The 23,117-nt window shown below is 47.9% G+C and overlaps 1 protein-coding gene across 2 annotated transcripts; it reads left to right on the forward strand.

Annotated features, from left to right (window-relative positions):
* The first annotated feature begins 2,278 nt into the window (after window positions 1-2,278).
* Window positions 2,279-15,607, forward strand: UTP11 (UTP11 small subunit processome component). Of its 2 annotated transcripts, none has more exons than XM_021939632.1 (8): window positions 2,279-2,473; window positions 6,196-6,257; window positions 7,818-7,920; window positions 8,639-8,752; window positions 9,552-9,645; window positions 9,746-9,876; window positions 13,308-13,405; window positions 13,835-13,935. In XM_021939632.1, exons 1-7 carry the CDS (start codon window positions 2,411-2,413, stop codon window positions 13,392-13,394), a joined length of 654 nt encoding a protein of 217 aa, XP_021795324.1. In that variant the 5' UTR covers window positions 2,279-2,410; the 3' UTR covers window positions 13,395-13,405; window positions 13,835-13,935. The 2 variants fall into 2 exon arrangements, with proteins under 2 accessions (XP_021795324.1, XP_003891676.2); XM_003891627.3 differs by lacking the exon at window positions 13,308-13,405 and adding an exon at window positions 14,669-15,607 and having other exon boundaries at window positions 2,280-2,473; window positions 13,835-13,945.
* Window positions 15,608-23,117: the final 7,510 nt, after the last annotated feature.

Below are 23,117 nucleotides of genomic sequence, written 5' to 3' on the forward strand. Positions count from 1 at the left end.
TGGGAAGGGCAGAGCAAGAATTAATGTAGTTAAATGTTGACTGTGTGAAGGGCACCATGCCATGTGGTACTCATTACCTCCTTCTGTCCTCACAAAAAACAGATGAGGTGGTTATTATTATTATCATCATCATCACCATTTGACAGAGTAAGACAAGCTCAGAGTTTGACATCATAGCCTCAAATCACAAGACAATAGGTGATAGATATAAAGCCAGGGCTAACACCAGGGTCCCCCTGTCTAATGTACAGAGCTAGCTTCTCTTGGGTATACTGGTCACCCAGTGCCTTCTTCAGGGGAAGAGGCAGGAGTGGCTGGGGCTGCCACCTAGTCACCCTGCCTGATAGCTCGTCTTCTTAACGGAAATGAGGCTGGAAAGGTGAGCATGGGCAGATTATAAAGGGCCTTGTCTTCCAATGATAAGTGATACATGAGATGGAATTTTGTTAATGCAGGAGGCCCTAAATGGGCAAGGCTCAAACTCATACTTTCAGCTCTTTCATACCCACTGGTCGACTGGACTGGCATTTCTGGGGACTAACGAGAGGATTTCCCTAGAGCTCCTGAGCTAGAGGAGTTACCCCTGTCATGAGAAATGGGTGCAATTATACACCCTGTTTCATGTGGTGGAAAAGAAACCAAATGCCTCTGGAACGCTCTACTGTGCCCAATCCTCTCTCTAAACTTAAAAGCAGGTTTAGTAATAATAAAAATAACAATAGTAACTCCATTTTATTGTGAACTTGCTAAGGAATAAAAACAGCATTAAGCACTTTAAACATATTTCATTTCATCATCAAAACAGTCCTGTGGGTATAGTATTATTATTACCTCAAGATGGGGAGATGGAGGCTCAGTGAATCGAACTTCACCTTGACTGGGGTGGCATCAGAACACACCTCATGGGTCGTTACCTTGTACTGCCTCTGATTCTCGTATCGTCAACCAGCCATTCCCTTGGGGATGTGAGGGACTCGGAACTTTATAGCTATTGTCATTGGGTGATTCCCTTCTATGCTCTTTACAGATATGACTCCTCAGTTCAACTGTGAGCTCTTGACAGCAATATGAGGCAAGAAGTGCATGTTATTATTATCCTCATTTTATGCTTGAGAAAAATGATGCTCATTAAAGTCAAGAAACCTGCCAAAAATCACACAACCTGTAAGTGAGTGGCAGAGCAGGTATGATTTTAAGGTCTCTTGTCTCTCTATAGAATGTTTTTTCCAGTACACTGTTGTAGAGGAGCAAAAAATGGACAGGTCAGATGAATGACGTTTATATAATGTCCTGAGTCACAGAAAAGAATAGTGGCATGGGGCCTCTGGGGGCCGGTGGCAACACAAATTATGGGAAGGTGAGGGGAAGAAATGTCCTGTTACGGAGATAAAATTTCTCAGGAAGTAATAGTTGTCAGCCCTCTTCTTGACACAGATACCTCACTAAAAATGTAGATTTCCTTTGTAGGTGTAAATTTATTTCTACAAAAGGAAGGACAGCTTTTCAGAGGGACTCCCGTGTCTGCAGTTTCTCAGCATAACCAGCTGAAAGAAATAAGCCAGAGAAATATATATTTTGGGGTGGCATATTCTGGCCCCCCACAGTCATATTTTGGAGTGGCGTGTCCTGAGCCCCAACACTGTTTTTTTTTTGTTGTTGTTTTTTGAGACGAAGTCTCACTCTATTGCCCAGGCTGGAGTGTAATGGTGCAATCTCCGCTCACTGCAACCTCTGCCTCCCAGGTTCAAGTGATTCTCCTGCCTCAGCCTCCCGAGTAGCTAGGATTACAGGTGCACGCCACCACGCCCAGCTAATTTTTGTATACTTTTTTTTTAAGGAGTGACAGGGTTTCATCATGTTGGTCAGGCTGGTCTCGAACTCTTGACCTCGTGACCCGCCTGCCTTGGCCTCCCAAAGTGCTGGGATTACACCGCCCCCGGCCAGCCCCAACACTGTTAAATCCGAAAATCCGCTTTAAACTGCTCTAGCTTTAAACATACCGCCTAAATACAGCAACCCGTGCCGAGCCGTAAGTGACCGCACATGCGCACACTCCGAACCCAGCTCAGACGGAGGCCAGTGCCAGCCACGTGTTCCCAAGTGCCCACGCGGACCGAGCGCGAAGGCGAGATCTGGGTAGCGTGGAGAGGCGCTAGCGAATAAGAACTGGTTCTTGGAGAGTCACGAGACTAGATCTAGGAAACTACACTTCCCAGAAGCAGCCTGCGGTGACTGCCTGTGTTGGATGGCGTACATCCGGAAAACCGGTTCCGGATAGGTTGCTTAGAGGAAGTGGGCGGTTCTAAACCACGGGGGGCTAGGCCTGTTTCCGGTAGGAATTAGTGGATTCGGCTGCTGAGGCAGTGCGGATCCGGCGTCGTCCAGTGAGTTTTTCCAAGGCTGCATAGAGATGGCGGCGGCTTTTCGAAAGGCGGCTAAGTCCCGGCAGCGGGAACACCGAGAGCGAAGCCAGGTAGGACCACACAGGCCCCACGAGTGCTGGCCCTTGTCGCCATGTGTTACTCTCCCCCCAACCCTGTCGCCACTGTGGGATCCGGGTCCAAACTGTATGTAAATGCACGCAAATGTATGCTAATGACGCTGGTGTGTCTGGGGCGGAGCTTCGTGGGAACGAGTGGAGGGGATTTGTCGTTTCCGTTCTAGGAAGAGCAGGGTTGCTCCCCTTTCCTTGGGGATATAAAACCTACTCTGGAAGATTTCAGTGTGGTGATTGAGTACGATAATGCCTGTCAAGTGCCTGGCCTTTTCTGAGGAGTTGAGGTCAGAGCTCATATAGGCAAAACTGCCGGGCTGAAATTGGATCCCATGTCTAATGCTCAGCTCCGCCTGCTGCATATGGGGGTCCTGACCGAAGAGACTGTCCTTACTAATGTGTTATCATCATCACACTGGGCTTGTGGTTCATGAAGATCTGCCACATGTGCTATTTGTTTATGTCTTACCCCTTAATGTTGGCCTTTTCCATTCCCATTATACAGATGAGGAAACTGAGGTCCAGAGTGATGACTTGTCCAGTTACAAACACCAGATTCAGGCAGAGTAAACAGTTCTAGGGTTTCTATGGTGGGTGCGTCTGTGTAGGGAGGTTGAGTAGAAATAAGCTTATGTGCAGAATCAATTGAAACACTGTCAGGAATCCCGTGCTTAATATCTGATTCAGAAAGGCCCTTAGCATACATGCGTGCTCCCTCTTAATTTTACAGATGAGGAAGAGAGGGGAAAGAGTTGTGCAGCTGACTGATGGGATAGAACTAAGGCCTCTTAACTACAGTTCAGTCTTCCTGCTTAATAGCATATATCAAACTTTTTTTTTTTTTTGAGATGGGGTCTCGCTCTGTTGCCCCGGTTGGAGTGCAGTGGTACAATCTGGCCTCACTACAACCTCCGCCTCCTGGGTTCAAGCGATTCTCCTGTCTCAGCCTCCCGAGTAGCTGGGACTGTAGGTACGCACTACCATGCCCTGCTAATTTTTGTATTTTTAGTAGAGATGGGGTTTTGTCAGGTTGTCCAGGCTAGTCTCGAACTCCTGACCTCAGGTGATCCACACACCTTGGCCTCCCAAAGTGCTGAGATTACAGGCATGAGCCCCTGCACCTGGCCAAAACTATCACCTTTTGAGCACTTACTATATGCTAGGCACAGCCCTGCATTTTACAAATGAGGAATCTGGTGCTTAAAGATTAAGATTGAATAGTATATCCAAAGTCACAGTTGTAAGTAGTGGAACTGGATTAGCAGAGAAAACAGAGGGCTTTCAAAGCTGGCTGTGGACATGGCATGGCCATGGCTGAGTAGGAACGGAAGGCCTATGTGGAAGAGGTGAGAAAAAGGCCATCCTGAAAATGTGGGTAAATCATTGACACAAACGTTCCATATTTGAGTCGTTTGGCCTTTATCCTGTAGATCCTTCAGTAGGGCAGTGGGGGAGCTACTGAAGATATTTTATATGAAAGGTGTATGTGTTATTACGTAAACTGTTTTAGATCCAATACCAGGTTTCCTTCTGTAATGCGGGTGTACATTCAGGTGGACATGAGAGATTTCAAGAGTTCTGCCTCACCTCATGTTGTTGCTCTTTTGACCCTTTAGCTTACTTTCTCTACTCTGTCAACCTCCCTTTGTCTGCTGTAATTAAAGTTAAAATTATTAGGGGAGGTTTGGTGTTATTTTACTTATTTTTTTGAGATAGTGTCTCCCTCTGTTGCCAAGGCTGGAGTGCAGTGGGGCAATCACGACTCACTTCAGGCTCGACCCACTCACTCAAGCCATTCTTTTGCCTCAGCTTCCTGAGTAGCAGGGACCACAGACGTGTACTGTGACACCCAGCTAATTTTATTTTATTTTTTTAATTTGTGGAGATGAGGTCTCACTGTGTTGCCCAGGTTGGTCTCGAACTTCTGGGCTCAAGTGATCTGCTCATCTCAGCCTCCCAAAGTGCTGGGATTGCACATGTGATCTTGGCCTTAAATAGCTATTTATTGCATCACTTGAAGCATAAAAGATGAGAAAGATGACTGTTAAAAATCCTACCCAAATTAGGCCGGGTGCAGTGGCTCACGCCTGTAACTGCAGCACTTTGGAAGGCCAAGGTCAGGAGATGGAGACCATCCTGACCAACATGGTGAAACCCTGTCTCTACTAAAATACAAAAATTAGTGGGGCATGGTGGTGCACACCTGTATTCCCAGCTACTCGGGAGGCTGAGGCAGGAGAATTGCTTGAAGCCAGGAGGCGGAGGTTGCAGTAAGCCAAGATCGCACCATTGCACACCAGCCTGGCGACAGCAAGACTCTGTCTCAAAAAAAAAAAATCTTACCCAAATTATTATTATACAAATTTTTTTTGTTTGTTTTTTGAGACGGAGTCTCGCCCTGTTGCTCAGGCTGGAGTGCAGTGGTGCGATCTTGGCCCACTGCAACCTCCGCCTCCTGTGTTCAAGCAATTCTCCCGCCTCAGCCTCCCGAATAGCTGGGATTATAGGCACTCGCCATCATGCCCAGCTAATTGTTGTATTTTTGTGGAGACGGAGTTTCACCAGGTTAGCCAGGCTTGTCTTGAACTCCTGACCTCAGGTGCCCCACTCACCTTGGCCTCCCAAAGTGCTGGGATTACAGCATGAGCCACTGCACCCAGCCTATTATACAAGTTTGCAACACTAGAGAAGTGTGTGCATTTCCCAAAATGTTAACATTATTCGCAACAGAAGAGGACTCAGTCTACTGTGATGGCCCCAGGGAGAATGGGTTCTAGTTTTGGCTCTGCTGCTTATTAGTTCTGTGTTCTTGGGCATATCATTCTCTAAACGTCATTCTCTTTATGGAAAACTGGGGTAGCAATAGTGCCTGTTTCACCTTCTTTACAAGGTTGTTGTGGGGATTAAATGAAATTGTGTAACGAGCATAGCACATTGCAAGACCCTGACATATACTAAGTGCTCAACAAATAGTAGTATGTAGAAAGATCATACCAAGATTTAATCCTTATACCTTCCGTGCTCTCCAAGCCTACGTCAGAGAAAGGACTTTCTGTCATACTTTTGTCTCATACCTAGTACCACAAGTATAATAATGATAGTAAACTCATGCTGGCTAGCTGCAATGTGTCAAGCCATGTGCAGGCATTACCACTTACACGAGCTCCTTGAATCCTCAGGATAACACGGAGAAGCAGGTACTATTTTCATGTTACAGTCAGGAAATAGCCGTTCAGAGAAGTTAAGTGACATGCCCAAGGTCACAGATTGTTCAGAGGTAAAACTTGGATTTGAACCCACATCTCCAGACTCTAAATTTAGCTCCCTTACCACAGTTGCCTCCCTGTTACTATGTTTTCCCTTTGTAGTATTTTATAAACCCTTGGATTAAGTTGGTAGTAATTTTAGTACAACTGGCAACTGCTTGCTTAGTGCCGAGTCATTGTTGCCTCTCTCTGTCCTTAATAGGCCAAGAAACCTACTACAGCAGTGCTTGTGACCTGTCTGGTGCTGGCAGGGTCCCTCTCATCCTTGGGCAGAGCCCAGTTGTGGGGAGGGGAGGGGACAGGGTCATGGGTTAGCTCCAAGGACTGGATTTACTGAGCGCTTCAGAAACTCCTGTGCCTGTTAGGTGTCATGTTGATTTGGATATGTGTTCGCGGAGGAAACTAAACAATGTTGTTTTTTCTTTTGTCTTCTAGCCTGGCTTTCGAAAACATCTGGGCTTGCTGGAGAAAAAGAAAGATTATAAACTTCGTGCAGAGTGAGTTCAGTCTTTCTGGTAGAGGCGCTGCCAAGAAGCTTACAACCTCCTTGCACTGCAGCTGAATTGCCTGAGTGTCCAACAGGGGATAATTTCCTGCCATTGATAAAATGGCCAAAGCTCTGGCAGCCTGTCAGATAATTTTTTCTGTGACCCTAAATTTCTCTCTTTGTTTAGGCAGATCATTATTTATTTAACTGTAGTTGCATTGTGAATTATTTGTATTATGTTGTTCCAGATCATTTTCTCATAGTGGCTTTGATTTGGCTCTGCCTTGGTGTTTGAGCCCAAAGCTGAATGTTTTTTCTCTTTGTTTTCTTGAAGTGCAAGATATAATCTGAAATTCCATTTGTTGAGTCTCTTACATACCATGTGTGTGGTGTGGAATGAAGAGATGTGAAAGATGGATTCATGAGACCACGCGTGGGTGATAATGAACTCTGAAAGCATTTTATAAAACAATTATCCCCATTCTTCTCCTCTATTAGCACTTTATTTGCAAAATACTTCTTAATTATTTGTTAGCCATACATGTCAGCTGAGGTCCTTCTTTTTTTTTTTTTTTTTGAGATAGAGTCTTGCTCTGTTGCCCAGGCTGGAGTGCAGTGGCCGGATCTCAGCTCACTGCAAGCTCTGCCTCTCGGGTTTACGCCATTCTCCTGCCTCAGCCTCCCGAGTAGCTGGGACTACAGGCGCCCGCCACCACGCCCGGCTAAGTTTTTGTATTTTTAGTAGAGACGGGGTTTCACTGTGTTAGCCAGGATGGTTTTGATCTCCTGACCTCGTGATCCACCCGTCTCGGCCTCCCAAAGTGCTGGGATTACAGGCTTGAGCCACCGTGCCTGGCCAGCTGAGGTCCTTCTTATGCCCCTGGTCTAGATGGTGGTGATGGATTAAATGGGTTTCTGTAGGTCCCAGAGATTTTAAGCCTAATGATAATTAAGTGTTGTTATTGGGCCAGGCAGTGTTCTAGGATATTTTACCATTTTTACACTGATTCTTCCCTCCCAACAACCTTCTGGGATAGGTTACTATTATCGTATTCATTTTACAAGTGAAATTGGGATGCAGGATGGTTTGATAACTTATCCAAGGTTACTTAGCCAGAAGTTGTCAAGTCCAGATTTGAACGCATGCTGTCTGGCTGCAGAGTCCATGATTCTAGTCATTGTGCTATACTGTACTGTGTAGTTTCTGAGTTATATGTGGTCATCTGGTGCCCAAGCTTGCACCATATCCTGTCTAAGGACTTTTAATTTGTACTTTGTTTGGTGTTTCCCTGTAATGATATAAATGGCACTGAAACATATGTGGGCTGGGGACAGTTAATTTCAGATTCCACTGGAGTAGGAACTGTTGATTAGATTGTGGACCCTGCGAAGCGTGAGCTCAGCTCAGTGACAGTGGAGTGTCCATCAGATCCAGTCACTGCTTTGGCTTTTTTGAGTTTCGCTCTGTGTGGCCTTTTAGATGCTTGTAAAGTTTGCTTATTGTGGGTTTTGGTTTTTAAAAATTATCTTTTTGTTTTTTGCTATGAACCTCATTTAACCTGTCTTTTAGTGACTACCGTAAAAAACAGGAATACCTCAGAGCTCTCCGTAAGAAGGCTCTTGAAAAAAATCCAGATGAATTCTACTACAAAATGACTCGGGTTAAACTCCAGGTGGGTGCCCAGTGGCTTGGTTGGTGTTTTGAGCTCCCCACATTGGAAAATAAGGGCAGAGAGGAGATGGAGAGGAAGGATCCTTGGCCTTAATTTAACCCTTCTCTGGTTACTCCAGGTGCTCTTGGTCAGTGTCCAAGGCAAACCTTCTACTTCCAGAGGAGTGTGCATTTCTGCCTTTGATTCTGGGTTATCTTACACCCGGAGCTGTTCTAGGATGGATGACTGGAGGTGCCACACTGAACGTGTGCCTCAGGGGCCTGTATCTAGGATTGCTGTTAGCATACAGCATTTGGTTGTCTTTTTTTTGTTTTGTTTTGTTTTGTTTTGTTTTGAGATGGAGTCTCTCTGTCGCCCAGGCTGGAGTGCAGTGGTGTGATCTCGGCTCCCTGCAACCTCTGCCTCCTGGGTTCAAGTGATTCTCGTGCCTCAGCCTCCCAAGTAGCTGGAACTACAGGCACACACTACTGTGCCCAGCTAATTTTTTGTATTTTTAGTAGAGAAAGGGTTTCACCATGTTGGTCAGGCTGATCTTGAACTCCTGACCTCAAGTGATCTGCCCATCTTGACCTCTCAAAGTGCTGGGATTACAGGTGTGAGTGACCACACTTGGTCTATGGTTGTCTTTGTTCTAGATTGATGGCACATGCACTGTGCCAACAACTTATTAATGATTTTTAATGTAATAGGGAATATATCTTTTAAATTTGGATTTTAGGATGGAGTACATATTATTAAGGAGACTAAGGAAGAAGTAACCCCAGAACAACTAAAGCTGATGAGAACTCAGGACGTCAAATATATAGAAATGAAGAGGGTTGCAGAAGCTAAGGTAATTCATTCTTTGTTCTGATTCGTTTTATTGGTTAAGAAAGGAAACTTAAATATATCAATCTCAAGGTATTTGTTAATTTCTTCTGGCATTTACAATCTCACTTGATTGTAATAATGATTTAGAAGTATAGTTAGCATGGTAGAGTGGAAAGAGTTCAGGTTTGGAAATGAGACAGACCTAGGTTTGAGTTCTGGCACTGCCAATTACTAGCCTCATGACAATGGGCAAATTCAACTCCCTGAGGCTCTTCCCTCATTTCTGTCTCAGGGGACTGTTACAAGGATTTTTTGTTTGTTTGTTTGTTTTGTTTTTTTTTTTGAGACGGAGTCTCGCTCTGTCGCCCAGGCTGGAGTGCAGTGGCGTGATCTCGGCTCACTGCAAGCTCCACCTCCCGGGTTCATGCCATTCTCCTGCCTCAGCCTAAGGAGTAGCTGGGACTACAGGCGCCCGCCGCCACGCCCGGCTAATTTTTTTGTATTTTTAGTAGAGATGGGGTTTCACTGTGTTAGCCAGGATGGTCTCGATCTCCTGACCTCGTGATCCGCCCGCCTCGGCCTCCCAAAGCGCTGGGATTACAGGCGTGAGCCACTGCGCCCGGCCTGTTAACAAGGATTAAGTGCATCCTGGGAAGTGCCCAGTACCTGATATGTGTTGGGATCCTTTCCTTTAAAAGAATAAAGCAAGTTCTTTGCTGGCTGGCAATAATGATGTGAAATGGTTTAAACTTTTGCAGTTTTTTTTTTTTTGGTACCCCAGAAGAATCTAATATAAAGTGAGACCATATTTTGTGTTCTAGAAAATTGAAAGACTAAAATCAGAGCTCCATCTGCTGGATTTCCAGGGGAAGCAACAGAACAAGCATGTGTTCTTTTTTGACACCAAAAAGGAAGGTATGAAATGTTTGAAGGTTTCTGGGACAGTCTACCATGCCAGTCTGTGTCGTTTGGTGTTAGAAACAGACAGTGCCTTAAGGATTGTCTTGAATTTTAGTTGAACAGTTTGACGTTGCAACTCACCTGCAAACAGCCCCGGAGCTAGTCGACAGAGTCTTTAATAGGCCCAGGATAGAGACCTTGCAGAAAGAAAAAGTGAAAGGAGTTACCAATCAGACTGGACTTAAGGTAATTTTATCTGTTGTTCTTCACATGTGAGTTTAGGGGAATCTAGGTGGTTTTTTTTTTTTTGCCACTGCATTTAAAAGAATTTTTAAAATTTATTTTACTTTATTTTTTAGTCAGAGTCTGACTGTCTCCCAGGCTGGAATGCATTGGTGCGATCTTGGCTCACTGTAACTCCGCCTCCTGGGTTCAAGCAATTCTCATGCCTCAGCCTCCCCAGTAACTGGGACTATAGGTGTGCACCACCACACCCAGCTAATTTTTGTATTTTTTATAGAGATGGGGTTTCGCCATGTTGGCCAGGCTGGTCTTTAACTCCTGACCTCAGTTGATCCACCTGCATTGGCCTCCTGAAGTGTTGGGATTACAGGCGTGAGCCACTGTGGCTGGTCTCAGATAATTATTTATGGAAAACTCATGAGTTCCCTTACAAAAGTGGATTTGTAGGAGGATTTGATGATGGGATGGAAGTGGAGAAGGGCTCTCTGATTTCTATGATCAGAAGATGTGTGGTATAGTGGTCAGAAGCTTAGGTTCTGGCCTTTAACCTGAGTTTGAATCCCAATTCTGACCCTGCACTTTGTGCTTTTATACTTGTAACAAATGCCAGTGTTTTGAAAATGCAGAGAAAGGAATTACTGAAGATTAAAGGATTTGGAACTTTAATACTGAACCTTTTTTTTTTTTTTTTTTGAGACGGAGTCTTGCTCTGTCGCCCAGGCTGGAGTGCAGTGGCCGGATCTCAGCTCACTGCAAGCTCCACCTCCCAGGTTCACGCCATTCTCCTGCCTCAGCCTCCCGAGTAGCTGGGACTACAGGCGCCCACCACCTTGCCCGGCTATATTTTTGTATCTTTTTTAGTAGAGACAGGGTTTCACTGTGTTAGCCAGGATGGTCTCGATCTCCTGACCTCGTGATCCGCCAGTCTCAGCCTCCCAAAGTGCTGGGATTACAGGCTTGAGCCACCGCGCCTGGCCAATATTGAACCTTTAGCAGTGAATACGCACATCAAAAGCTCTTTGTGTATTTTTATTTTTTTTGAGACAGGGTCTCACTGTCACCCACGCTGGAGTGCAATAGTGTGATTATGGCTCACTGCAGTCTCCACCTTCTGGGCTTAAGCGATCGTCCTGCCTCAGCCAACTGGGTACACACACCAGGAGGTGTGTGCCACCATGCCTAGCTAATTTTTAATTTTTTTTTGTAGAAACGGGATCTCGCTAAGTTGCCCAGGCTGGTCTTAAACTCCTGAGCTCAAGTGTTTCCTTCTGCCTTGGCCTCCTGAAGTGTTGGGATTACAGGCGTGAGCCACCATGCCTGCCCAAAAGGTCTTTCATATTGTGTATTGTAGCAAAAATTTTGTTTTGGCTTTTCCTTATGGTGCTTTCCGTCACTGTAACTAGGTTGTGCAGAAGACATGCTTTTCCTCAAAGCCTTCTGGAGTTGAACTCTTCTGACTGATTCATTAAAAAAAAATGCTGTCAATGTGTTTCAAGCAGACAGCTGTTCTGTTTTGATTTGAATCATTTACACCGCATCAGTTTTGCTTCCAATGTTTAATTTCACAGCAGTTTTCTCTAGCTCAGAGGCAGCTAAACTTGCTTTAGTAATATAAATACCCCTAATTAGTTTGACTATATTGGGTAATCCCATAAATCTGACAGTCTGTGCAATAAAGCGAAAACAAAAGCTGTCTGAAACCACTGCTGTGAGACTGTGCTAGAATCCGTGAATTGTTGAAGTCTGAGGCCCAGTAATATTTCCCTCTGTAGATAACACTTCCAGCCAAAGAGCTTGCTCACGAGTGTTCTTGTGATAACCCTGTTGTTTGTCAATTAGGTGTACTTTTTTTTTTTTTTTTTGGAGACGGAGTCTCACTTTGTCACCCAGGCTGGAGTGCAGTGGCACGATATCGGCTCACTGCAACCTCTGCCTCCTGGGTTCAAGCAATTCTCCTGCCTCAGCCTCCTGAGTAGCTGGGATTACAGACGTCCACCACCACTTGGCTAATTTTTTGTATATTTAGTAGAGACGGGGTTTCACCATTTTGGCCAGGCTGGTCTTGAACTCCTGACCTTGTGATCCACCCGCCTCAGCCTCCCAAAGTGCTGGGATTACAGGCGTGAGCCACCGCGCCTGGCAATTAGGTGTACTTTCTTTTATTTTTTAATTTTTTTTATTATTATTATTTTTTGAGACGGAGTCTCGCTCTGTCACCCAGACTGGAGTGCTGTGGCCGGATCTCAGCTCACTGCAAGCTCCGCCTCCCGGGTTCCCGCCATTCTCCTGCCTCAGCCTCCCAAGTAGCCGGGACTACAGGCGCCCGCCACCTCGCCCGGCTAGTTTTTTTTTGTATTTTTTAGTAGAGACGGGGTTTCACCGTGTTAGCCAGGATGGTCTCGATCTCCTGACCTCATGATCCGCCCGTCTTGGCCTCCCAAAGTGCTGGGATTACAGGCTTGAGCCACCGCGCCCGGCAGGTGTACTTTCAATTAGCCATGTCACTGACACTTCTCAAGAGTTGTGGTAGTCCCTAGAGAGATTGGTATTCCAAATTTCCATGTAGAATAGTTCATCAGCATAGCTTTTGAGAAGTTAGGGAGGTTTAGATTTTTGCCATTTTTGTCTAGTAGTGTTGTTTTTTTCTGTTTTGTTTACTGCAAAATTATTTTTATTAAGACACTGCTGGTGGGTGGATTGCAAGGATATTTTGTCTGTAACTTGGAGTGGGTAGACAACCCATGAGTGAGCTTTAGGAGGTCTGTGAAAACCCCCCTTTCTCACTGGTATTTTGTGCAGATAGGTATGTGCTTGCACAACCTTTTACAAACATGTATGTACATTTATCTCAAGAAAGATGCCAGGCTGGGCCTGGTGGCTCATGCCTGTAGTCCCAGCACTTTGGGAGGCCAAGGTAGGTGGATCGCTTGAGGTCAGGAGTTCGAGACTAGCCTGGCCAACATGGTGAAACCCTGTCTCTACTAAAAATACAAAAATTAGCCAGGCATGGTGGTGGGCGCCTGTAATCCCATCTACTAGGGAGGCTGAGGCAGGAGAATTGCTTGAACCCAGGAGGCGGAGGTTGTAGCGAGCTGAGATCGTGCCATTGCATTCCAGCCTGGGTGATAGAGCAAGACTCTGCCTCAAAAAAAAAAAAAAAAAAAAAAAAAAGAAGAAAGATCCCAAAGCTTTCATCAATTTCTCTAAGGTTGATGATTTCCCAAAACCTAAGGACCCCACTGATCTTTGAGGAGTCATTAGCAGTGAGAATTCTCTGGTCAGCTTCTGCTGAAAAAATTATTCTGCTTTCTGAGTGGTAAGAGTTTTAGGCACCAGCACACTGCCTGGGGACCTTCTGTTGCAGACTCTTCTGTTGCTCTCCGTTCGCTTTGTGTAGGGTTTCCAACACTGATTCATTCCTGCTATCATCTCAGGTGACTGTGGCACTCACACAAAGGTTGAAGCAGCTTAGTGTAGTAGTGGAAAGATTCCTGGGATTTGTGAGAGGGGGACAGTCCTGACTCTGCTCCAGGTGAGCCATGTGTCCTTGGACCACTTACTACTTCTCTGGGCCTCATTTTTCTGCATTTGTAAATGACGGGTTTTGATAAGATAGTCTACAGGGTTCCTTTTTTAATTTTTTTTTTTTTTTTTTTGAGAGAGTCTCGTTATGTTGCCTACGCTGGTCTTGAACTCCTGGGCTCAAGTGACCCTGCCTCCTCAGCCTCCCAAAGTGTTGGGATTACGGGCGTGAGCCACTACATCTGGCCCAGGGTTCCTTTCAGCTGCAGAATGTGATGTTCCTAAAATGGGTAACTTTATTGTTACCATATTATGTTGATTCTGGCGAAAGGAGGGAGTTGATGAACTATGCAGTTGGCTTAAATGGATTAAGAAACAGTTTCTTACTCATTTTTGTCCTGTTCATTGTTCACTGAGAATGTGTGTGTTTCTTCTCCAGCGAATAGCTAAAGAAAGGCAAAAGCAATATAACTGCCTGACACAGCGGATTGAACGAGAGAAGAAATTGTTCGTTATTGCTCAGAAAATTCAAACACGCAAAGATCTTATGGTGAGGAGAGAGAGCCTTAGGCCTTTTTTTTTTTTTTCCCTTTTCTTTCTTGTAAAGGTCTTAACTCAGACTGGATTTCAGCTGTGTGTAAATCAACCCCAGTGAAAATGTCTGCTCCTCAGGGGCAGTGGTTTGAGCCAGTGTCTGTTACTCTGACAGTGTTGAAATGTGCCTTGATTAAGAAGGTAATAAGGGGGTTATTAGTCAGTGCTTTGGAACAGCAAAGGGTAGGATCGGGTAGCATATGAACTTTATAGCTTATGAGCAGCTCCCGTAACATTTAAACAGGTTAACAAAACAGTGCATGTCACTCATTGGTGTTTAAAAATAGACAACATTGTGTAGTTAAATAGCAGAGCTGAGGAATATAAGATGCCTCTTTCATATTCTTATCATTCCTCTAAATGTCAAATTCTTTAGCTTTGTAGATCATTTAGGTTAGCCTTTCTCAACTGGGGTTCCGTGAGAGAATTAAAATTATAATTTTAAATGAAACAAATACTTGAACACCTTTCTTTTCAATTTTCCCAGGACTGTACACAGCTAGTACTTTCTAGATGCCTAGGGGAGAAGTTAATTCATTGCCTACAGTGGATGCCTTGGGCAGTAGGGCTTTGTGTGTTCTCAACTTTGAAAAGGGCTGCTAATAGGTAGTTTATTAACCTTTCGATTTTACAAAACCATTTCCTTCTCTTTACTGATTACCTTTTTACTCTTTTGTAGGATAAAACTCAGAAAGTGAAGGTGAAGAAAGAAACGGTGAACTCGCCAGCTATTTATAAATTTCAGAGTCGTCGAAAACGTTGACATGTTATAGATAAGCCTCGTCATTCTGCATCTAAAATTTGTTGTCTTTTTCTAGTAACTTCAAATTCCATTAGTCCAAATGGCATGGTTTGTAACCATAACTAAATTGTCAGTCTGACATTTAATGTCTTTCTGTGGACAACATTAAATCTCCCTCTCTTCTGTAATTGTTTTTGGTTTGTGAAATTAGTCTTATTTTTATATACATAATTTTTTTTTCCTTTGAGATAGGGTCTTTGTTGCCAGGCTGGAAGTGCAGTGTGTGATCATCGCTCACTGTAACTTTGAACTCCTGGGCTCAAGTGATCTTCCTGCCTCAGCCTCTTGAGTAGCTAGTACTACAGACGTGTGCCACCATGTCTGAGTAACGTTTAAATTTTATGCAGAGACCAGGTTTTGCCATGTTGGCCAGGCTGGTTTTGAACTCCTGGGCTCAAGTGATACTCCCACCTTGGTCTCCCAACCGGCTGGTATTGCAGGGTTGAGCCACTATACCCAGCCCCAAATTTTTTTTATTATGAAACATAGGATCTCATTACAGCAGATTTGGAAAATAGATTAATTCATTCCTAATCCCAGTGCTTATTCAATAGTAACAAATATTTATTGCATAGTTAACTGTGCTAGGAGCTAGAGCTGTGGAGGTGGACAATTACTGTGAGTAGTCTAGTTGATTTTCTCCATTTTGTAAAACGCATCACTTTTTGTCCATGTTTTTGTGTTTTGTACTTACAGTAAACAACTTGATGTCCTACTTTTTAATTAAATCATTAGCTCTTTCCCAGTTTGTTACATCACAAAAATTTTTACAGTAATACATGCTAGAGTAAACATTAAAATAGACATTATTTTTAATGATTGCGTAGTGTTTTATCTAGTGGATAGACTGATTTTACCGTCACTCATTCTTCTTTTATTAGCTATTCAGGTGGCTTCATAAATTATCCAAGGAGGAATTTTTTTCTCTCACTTAAAGCTGCAGATAGAAACTCTTGGAACAAGGAACCTATGGGAGCACCTCTTCTTTATTGATGAAGCCCAAATCAGAATAGGCCTGGCTGTGTCTCTGCCCTCTGCACACCATGTCAACTCACAATTCCAAGGCCAGAATAGCTTGGTGCAGACCTTCACTCTGGGAATATGGACCCCTGGGTGTGTTAGCCAGCTTCTTTCTCTTCCCTGGTTCTCTCCTTCCTTTGTTTGCTCATGTCAGGATTATAGGCCAAGGCCAGTAAGGACAGGACTGAACATGCTTAGAGCAAACATGGGAGAACAGGGACCGGGGTTCTGGGGGACTTGCTCAGCCCTTACCCCATGGAGGGAGAACAGCCATGTGTGGATTTTAAGGCTTTAAAAGAAATTTGTTAATAAGTGCCCGTGATTGTGAGGTTCCTGTACAAGCCTAGACTGGAAGCCTGTTTCCTCAGGGTGTACCCAGTGGAATTTACATCAGGGGCCTTGGAAAACAGGAAGGGCCAGGAAACAGAAGCCAGTAGGTTTTGCCTTCAGGAAGGAAGTCCTTCCCATTGTGTGTGTGCACTCCCTTCTGGGGACGTGCTGAGCTCAGTCAGTGCTGACCGTTTGAGAGACTTGAGGATGAAACCAGGGAAGGGGCTCATCATGGTGATACTGGACAGGGGAGTGAGCAGACTAAGCAGCAGTCTGATCCGGGGGTCAAGCAGCTGGATGCTGCTACTCCGTCTTTTGCCCCTGCTGGATGGGAAAGTGGGGGAGAGGACAGGGAATAGACCTAAATGCCTTCTCACAAACCATACACCCACATGAAGGTAGGCTCGCCTCATGGAATCTCATGTTCACAGATGCACAAGGCACATATAACCCAGGCCTCATAAACAGGTACAGGCATACCTACACACCCTCTGGCACAGGAGCACAGTGACACTTGAAGAGGTGCGCTCCCAGGCCAAATGGAGCAGGAAAGTCCATCCTTTTGGTGTACTGTGAGTTCCAGGCTGAAGGTAATCGGAATGCTGTAAGGGGAGCTGGGTGTTCTGAGTTGCTGTTATACTGGGTGCTGTCTCCAAGGCTCAAGGATTTTAAGCAAAGAGATTGGCTGTCCCTGTGACTGAGCAAAGACAGGCCCCAGCCCCATGGATTCTGAGAATCGGCCAGGGCTTTGCTGCTTTCATGCTCAGTGGGACCCCAGACTTGTTGGGGAGGGAAGAGTATTGTTTGCTTAGGATCCACCCTTCTTGGCCTAGGGGCGATTTGGGCTGTTGGTGGCATACTGCTCTAGCTGTGCCAAGGGGCGCTGTGGGCAGCCTATGGAGCTGGAGGGCTTTTCTGAGTCAGGACTTGTTTGGCTCAGGTCTCTTGTACAAACCAAGTCTCCAAATAGCAGCTCTATGGTGATGTGGACCCTGCAGGTCTGTCCAACAGAGAGTTCAGTGAGCCTGGCTCAGTCTTAGTCTGTTGCCACATTCTTGGGCCCTTCCCACCAAAGTGGGAGAGTGTCAAGCCCTAGCTTTATTCTTGAATATGTTCATCTTTTTCTTTGAGATGGAGTCTCGCTCTGTCACCTAGGCTGGAGTGCAGTGGCGTGATCTTGGTTCACTGCAACCTCTGCCTCCTGAGTTCAAGCGATTCTCTTGCCTCAGCCTCTCTAGTAGCTGGGATTACAGGCACAGAGATGGGGTTTCGCAGTGTTGGCCAGGCTGGTCTTGGAAGCCTGATCTCAGGTGATCTACCCCTCCTAGGCCTCTCAAAGTTCTGGGATTACAGGCATGAGCCACTGCTCCCAGCCAATCTTTTTCTGATTTCTAACTGCTTCCTGGTGCCAGGGTGGAAAAGGGCCCAGCAGGTGGAGCTGCTGCCTCTTTGCTGGGATTCCTTCTCAGGGACTTGGTGTCCACCCACCCAACACACTTGGGTTCTTTCAGAAGTGTCCTTATACGGAGGTACTTGAATGTGTTTGCTTATTGAATTTAATGCCGGGGGGCGAGCGCCCATGAAGAAATGGGATTTTCTCACCCTGAGTTTGAGATGAGTGTGGCCCCAGGAGGAAGACTGGGCAGGAAGGTACTTTTCCTTCCTGTTTCTAGTGAGGACCATGTAGGGAGGTCTTCGTCACAGAGCCCCAAGTTTCCCATAGGGTGGTTCCACCCAGACCTGGGAGGGGTCTCCCTCTGTACAGCTTTAATCATCTGTTTATCGCTCACTGTCCTCTTCCCCCATGCTCCTGACTGTGGGGCACTGAGCAGTTAGAGCTGCACGTCCTCCAGCGGGGAAGGCAGCCAACAGATACAGACTCGCTTTGCCTACCTGTGGAGGCCGGTGAGGCCAGGGCCTGTTGGGACTTGAAACAGTGAGGCAAGTGGGTGTGTGGTGCTGGGCTCCCCCTTCAAGTTCTCCCAGCATGCCAGTTCCTGGAGCCTTATGTGCAGGGTGTTGGGGAAGGGCGGGCTGAACCGTGGGTGGGAGTCTTGGCTCAAAGCTGCAGGTGAGTGGAGGAATTGGGGGCGGACCTGAAGTACTGTCTTGAGGCGGAGCTGGCAGGCCTCCTGGGCTTGTGCAGCTGCCTCCCTGGGTCAGAGGGTGCGCTCTCTGTACCCAACTAGGGCTCCATAGATCTGTTTCAGCAAAAAGTGCAGGGAAGGATCAGAGAGAAACTGTGAAGCAAAGGGAGGCAGAGCATCCCTTCCCAAGCCTACTGCTGAGAGGTTGGAGTGTAGAGGAGGCTGCCTAGTTCATGCTTCTGCCTGTTCTTCCTAAACTGCTCTGGCCAGAGGGAAGACCGTCTCCGCTGCTTCTCAGGCTCCCTGTAAGGAATCTCCCAGCTCCCTATTCCTGGATCCATCATCATCACATTTAGGAAGTCTTGTCCAATCTACTTCTCCTAGGTGAAGCGTACACCTAGCTCTCCCTGTTCGTCTTGTCTGCTTCGCTTGATACAAAGGGAACAAACTGCTTGGGGGCTGGGGTGGTTGCACAGTCCAGCCCTGTGCTCCTGCGTGGTGGTAGGAAAGGCTCGTCCAGAACGGAGCTAAGGACCCAGCTTTTTCTAGGCAAGAGGAATGTGTCAAGGGAACTGCTGTGTTTGGGGGTAAGCAGAGGATGGAAAGGAAGCCCTTTCCCCTCCCCGCATCTGTCACCTGACGGCCATGCTCAGATCGGGTTAATGAAACTGTGGTGCCCCAGGCAGCTGGGCAGCCCCCCCTGCCCTGAATCAGCCTGACTCATTTACAGCTTTCTCCCAGTTACCCCAAAGGCTTCTCTCAGAGGTGACAAATGTAGGGGGTTGGTTTCGGGTTTCATGTTTTCACATTACTGGGTGGAAAAAAGAAAAAAAAAAACACCTTTCCAAACCAAAAAAAACCAGCTTCTATAGCAGAAACAACTTGTCCCGAGAGCACTGAAAATTTCCCCATCCCTCTCCTCATCTGCTCAGAGACACTGAGACCAGTGACGGAGGGGTTAAGGGGAGGGGGTGGAGCCAGGCTGAGTGGAGTGTTGGGGACAGCCCCTTTGGAGGTGGCAGCACCTGCCTTCCTGCTTACAGACAGGGGAGGACCTTTGCAGGGCCCTCCAGCTGTGAAGCCTGTGGTCTCCAGTGCTCAGAGGTGGATTGCCAGGGCATGGGACAGTGAGCTCAGGGTGGCGAGGGACCAGGGAAGGAAGGGTCCATCTCCCCTCCCTAGCTAATTTGATCCCAGAAGGTCTGGGACAGGTGTCCCTCCCTAGCAGAGGGCTCTTGAGGTGGAGTGGTAGGTAAAATATAGAAGGTCCATCTGGCACATGGAGCCTAGGGGGCAGCACCCCCTCCTCTGGCTGGCTGGTAGCATTGTAGACCACCTCCGCCCCCCGCCAGGGGCAGATGGTCTCCATAGCAGATGGAGACTAGGCCGGCAGTGGCAGGATGGGCTTTCTAGTCTCAGCCTGGCCACTCTGGCTAATAAGACAATCCGGGGGCAGTGACAGGGCTAACTGCCGGTGTGTGTGTGTGTAGGTGTGTAGGAGGGGGAGCCCTGGCCTTATTGGGCCATTCTGGGGGAGAAGTAAAGAGGAGCCCGAGGGTCAGTGGATCTTGGGGGCCCCCTCAAATTTGCCATGTAAGGGTGGCAGGCTGTCAGCGCCTGGGCTCCTGAAGCTGCCCTGGTTAGTTCTCGTGTGAAGGGGCCGGCTCCTGGGGTGGGAGCCTCTGCTGCAGCTGGAGCCTGGACCGATTGATGCAGATCCCCTGCCAGGTCCCCAGAGCTCAGGGCCTGGGCAGCAGCTCCTCCCAGAGGACGCGCCCGTTTATTATGCGCTCCTGCTCCCTCATGGCTCAGGCAGGCAGCGGCCTTCATTAGCGGAGGAGCTGGGGTCTGTTTTGGCTGCCTCATCAGCATCAGTGAACTGCGTCCCTGCGAGATTTGATACAATTTAATTAACCTAATTAAAAGCTCTGATTGCAGAGATGATTGGGGTAGCGCCAGCAGCGACTGCATATTTATAATGAGCTGCAAGGTGTGGGACCGCAGCCAAACGCCACGCATCCTAATGAGCGGGAGCCGGGAGCCAGGGAGCGGGAGAGGGAACGTTTATTTTTGGCAACAATGCCCAGTTCCTCCCTGCCAGGGAGTCAGAGACCCAGGGAGCAGAGACGGACCTGCCCGCTGTGCTCTTCCGCACACGGTAGAAGCAGAAATGTGTGCTCTCCACCGGTTCTAGGGCCCTTGGACGCCCCAGGAGCACACACTGCCCGTGTTTCTGTTTGTAGAGCAGGGGACTGGGACCCCAGCCATGCACTTTTCCTGCCTCTCATCTCTGGGAGTCAGGGGCTGCCTTCTGAACGGGGGCCTTGGTATGAGGAAACAGGGTCCAGCAGAAACACCTTGTTTCCAGGCTCCAGGATCCCTGGGCTGTTTTTCTCAAACTTGCCAAGGAAGAGACAGGGGCTGGCAGGACTGAGGCTGAGAGGCTGCTTAGGAGTCAGAAAAGGGGTCTGAATATCCAGGAGTCCCAGATGAGGATCCTGGGCCCAGGACAGAAAGGAGAAACAGGAGGGGCAAACTTCCCACTCATCTTGGAAGCTGGGGACCCCTGTCCCCATCTCCTCACTCCCTTTGAAGACCCTGCCCAGGGAGGCCAGCTGCCCTGGACTCTTCCTCTCTTCTCCCACTGCCTCTGTCTGGGGAAGTCTTGCTTTGTCTGACTCAGCGTTTCCGCTGTAAATCACATCTAATAATACCGAGAGTGAGAGCTGAGACGGAGGTGCTGTGGGTGAAGGGGCACCGGGGAGGAGGGGCACGCTGCCTAGGTGCCAATGGTGGTGTGCAGGGAGGGAGCTCTGAGGCGGCAGAAATGGGGGCTGGGCCCTGAGGAGGAAGGTGGGAGCAGCCTACCACCCCTGCCCCCATTCCTGCTCTGGAGCTTGTGTAGGTCATGAGCTCAGCCAGGCTGGCCCAGCCCCCCAGTGCTTTGAGTGCCGCCAGGACAAGATGAGATTTGTCCCAGCCTACCTTGCAGAGTTGCAGCTGTTTAGCTCCCTTATCAATCTTCTCTGTGGGTTTAATCATCTCTCTGTCATCCTGCTGGGGCAGCCCTCCCCTAACTGAAGCCCCCAGAGGGGCTGGAGCTTCTCAGCCCCGGCTTTCTCCAGTCCCCCTCCCCCAGACACAAGCATCTTTCCCCACCTGACTTCCCCTGTGGGAGACAGAGGGTGGGCCAGGGCGGCTTTGCTCCAGGTTTAGTCTCAGTGGCAAGGGTGGGTGTCCTTGATTTTGCAAGATGTAAACAGGATGAAGGGTGGGTAGAGGTGGCACTGGCAGAGAATCTGTCCCAGCTGGGTCCCCAAGGTCTTTGACTCCATTCCAGCCTGGGTAGAACAGGGCCTAGAGGTCGGCTATGAGGGCTTTCTGCCCAGAACCAGGAGATTCTTGCATAGGTACACGATCCTTCCCTCCTGCCAGCCCCTTGGGAGCTGCGGCCAGCCAGCCAGCTCTGGCCTCCTTCCCTGGGTGGGTCCTGTGGGGCTCAGGGGCCCGTGGGCAGTAACCACGAGCCCACAGCTTTGTGTGCATCTTGGGAAGGAGGGCGCACAGGAGTCAATGGAGCCTGTGTTGTGGACCAGGCGGGGAGCCAGGGCGCAAGGGGTTCTGGGGCCGCCCCAGTGCTGACGTGCAAGATGACCTTCAGGGCCGCGCTTTGGCCCTCTGCTGTTCTCTCCTTCCCTGCTGAGCATCTGGAGAATGGGCAAGGAGGTGGCATGGGATGGGGTATGTGCCCCCAGAGGGAACATGAGAAAGAGGGTCCTTCTTCCCCTGCTCCCCACTCCTCACCCTAGGCTTTCTCTGTGCAAATGGAAGGCCAGCTCCTCCCCATTTCTCGGAAGGGGATGTAAAGTCCCAGAGAAGGTTGGGATCTGGCTGAACATCACCCAGCTTTTCCTCAAGGCAGGGACTGTGAGACCCCTGCAGAGGATCCCTCAGGAGGGAACCAAAGGTTCTGGAGGGCCACCAACCAGTCCTGGGCTGGAAGGGGCTTTTGTTAGGTTTAGCATAAGGCTGGGCTCTGGAAGACAATGGAGTGTTGATGAGGCTTCGGTCCTGGTCTCACATGACCTGACCAGGCAGGGTGGGTGGACCGCACGTGGATGAGCTGCCTGGGCTGACCTTTGGTCGCTGGCTAGGGAAGAGAGGAAGCCATGAAGGCTCCTGCCCACTCCATGCCCTGGGCACCCTGACACCCCCACCCTAGGAACTGCCCTCTGGGCACACACTCTGCCTTCCACCTACCTTCTTCTTTAGTCTTTCTCTTTGCTCTGCCACGTGTGGGAGCATGTGCACAATGTGTGTGTATTTGTGTGTGAGAGTGTGTGTCTGTGTGAATGTGAGAAGTGAGGCATACGGTGAAAGGGAGAGAAGAGACCCTCTTTCTGGGTTCTTCCTCATCAGGAATAAAGACTGAGTTTCAGCTAGGCGCAGTGGCTCACGCCTGTAATCCTAGCACTTCGGGAGGCTGAGGTGGGTGGATTGCCTGAGCTCAGGAATTTTAGACCATCCTGGGCAACATGGGAAAACCCTGTCTCTACTAAAAATACAAAAAATTAGCTGGGCATGGTGGTGCGTGCCTGTAATCCCAGCCACTCTGGAGGCTGAGGCAGGAGAATCCCTTGAATCTGGGAGGCGGAGGTTGCAGTGAACAGAGATGGGGCCACTGCATTCCAGCCTGGGTGACAGAGCAAAACTCCGTGTCAAAAAAAAAAAAAAAAAAAAAAAAAAAAAAGGCCAGGCATAGTGGCTCATGCCTGTAATCCCAGCACTTTGGGAGGCTGAGGCAGGTGGATCACTTAAGATCAGGAGTCGAGACCAGCTTGGTCAACATGGTGAAAACCTATCTCTACTAAAAATACAAAAATTAGCTG

Source organism: Papio anubis, chromosome 1 (genome assembly GCF_008728515.1).
Source record: "Papio anubis isolate 15944 chromosome 1, Panubis1.0, whole genome shotgun sequence".
Lineage (NCBI taxonomy): Eukaryota > Metazoa > Chordata > Mammalia > Primates > Cercopithecidae > Papio > Papio anubis.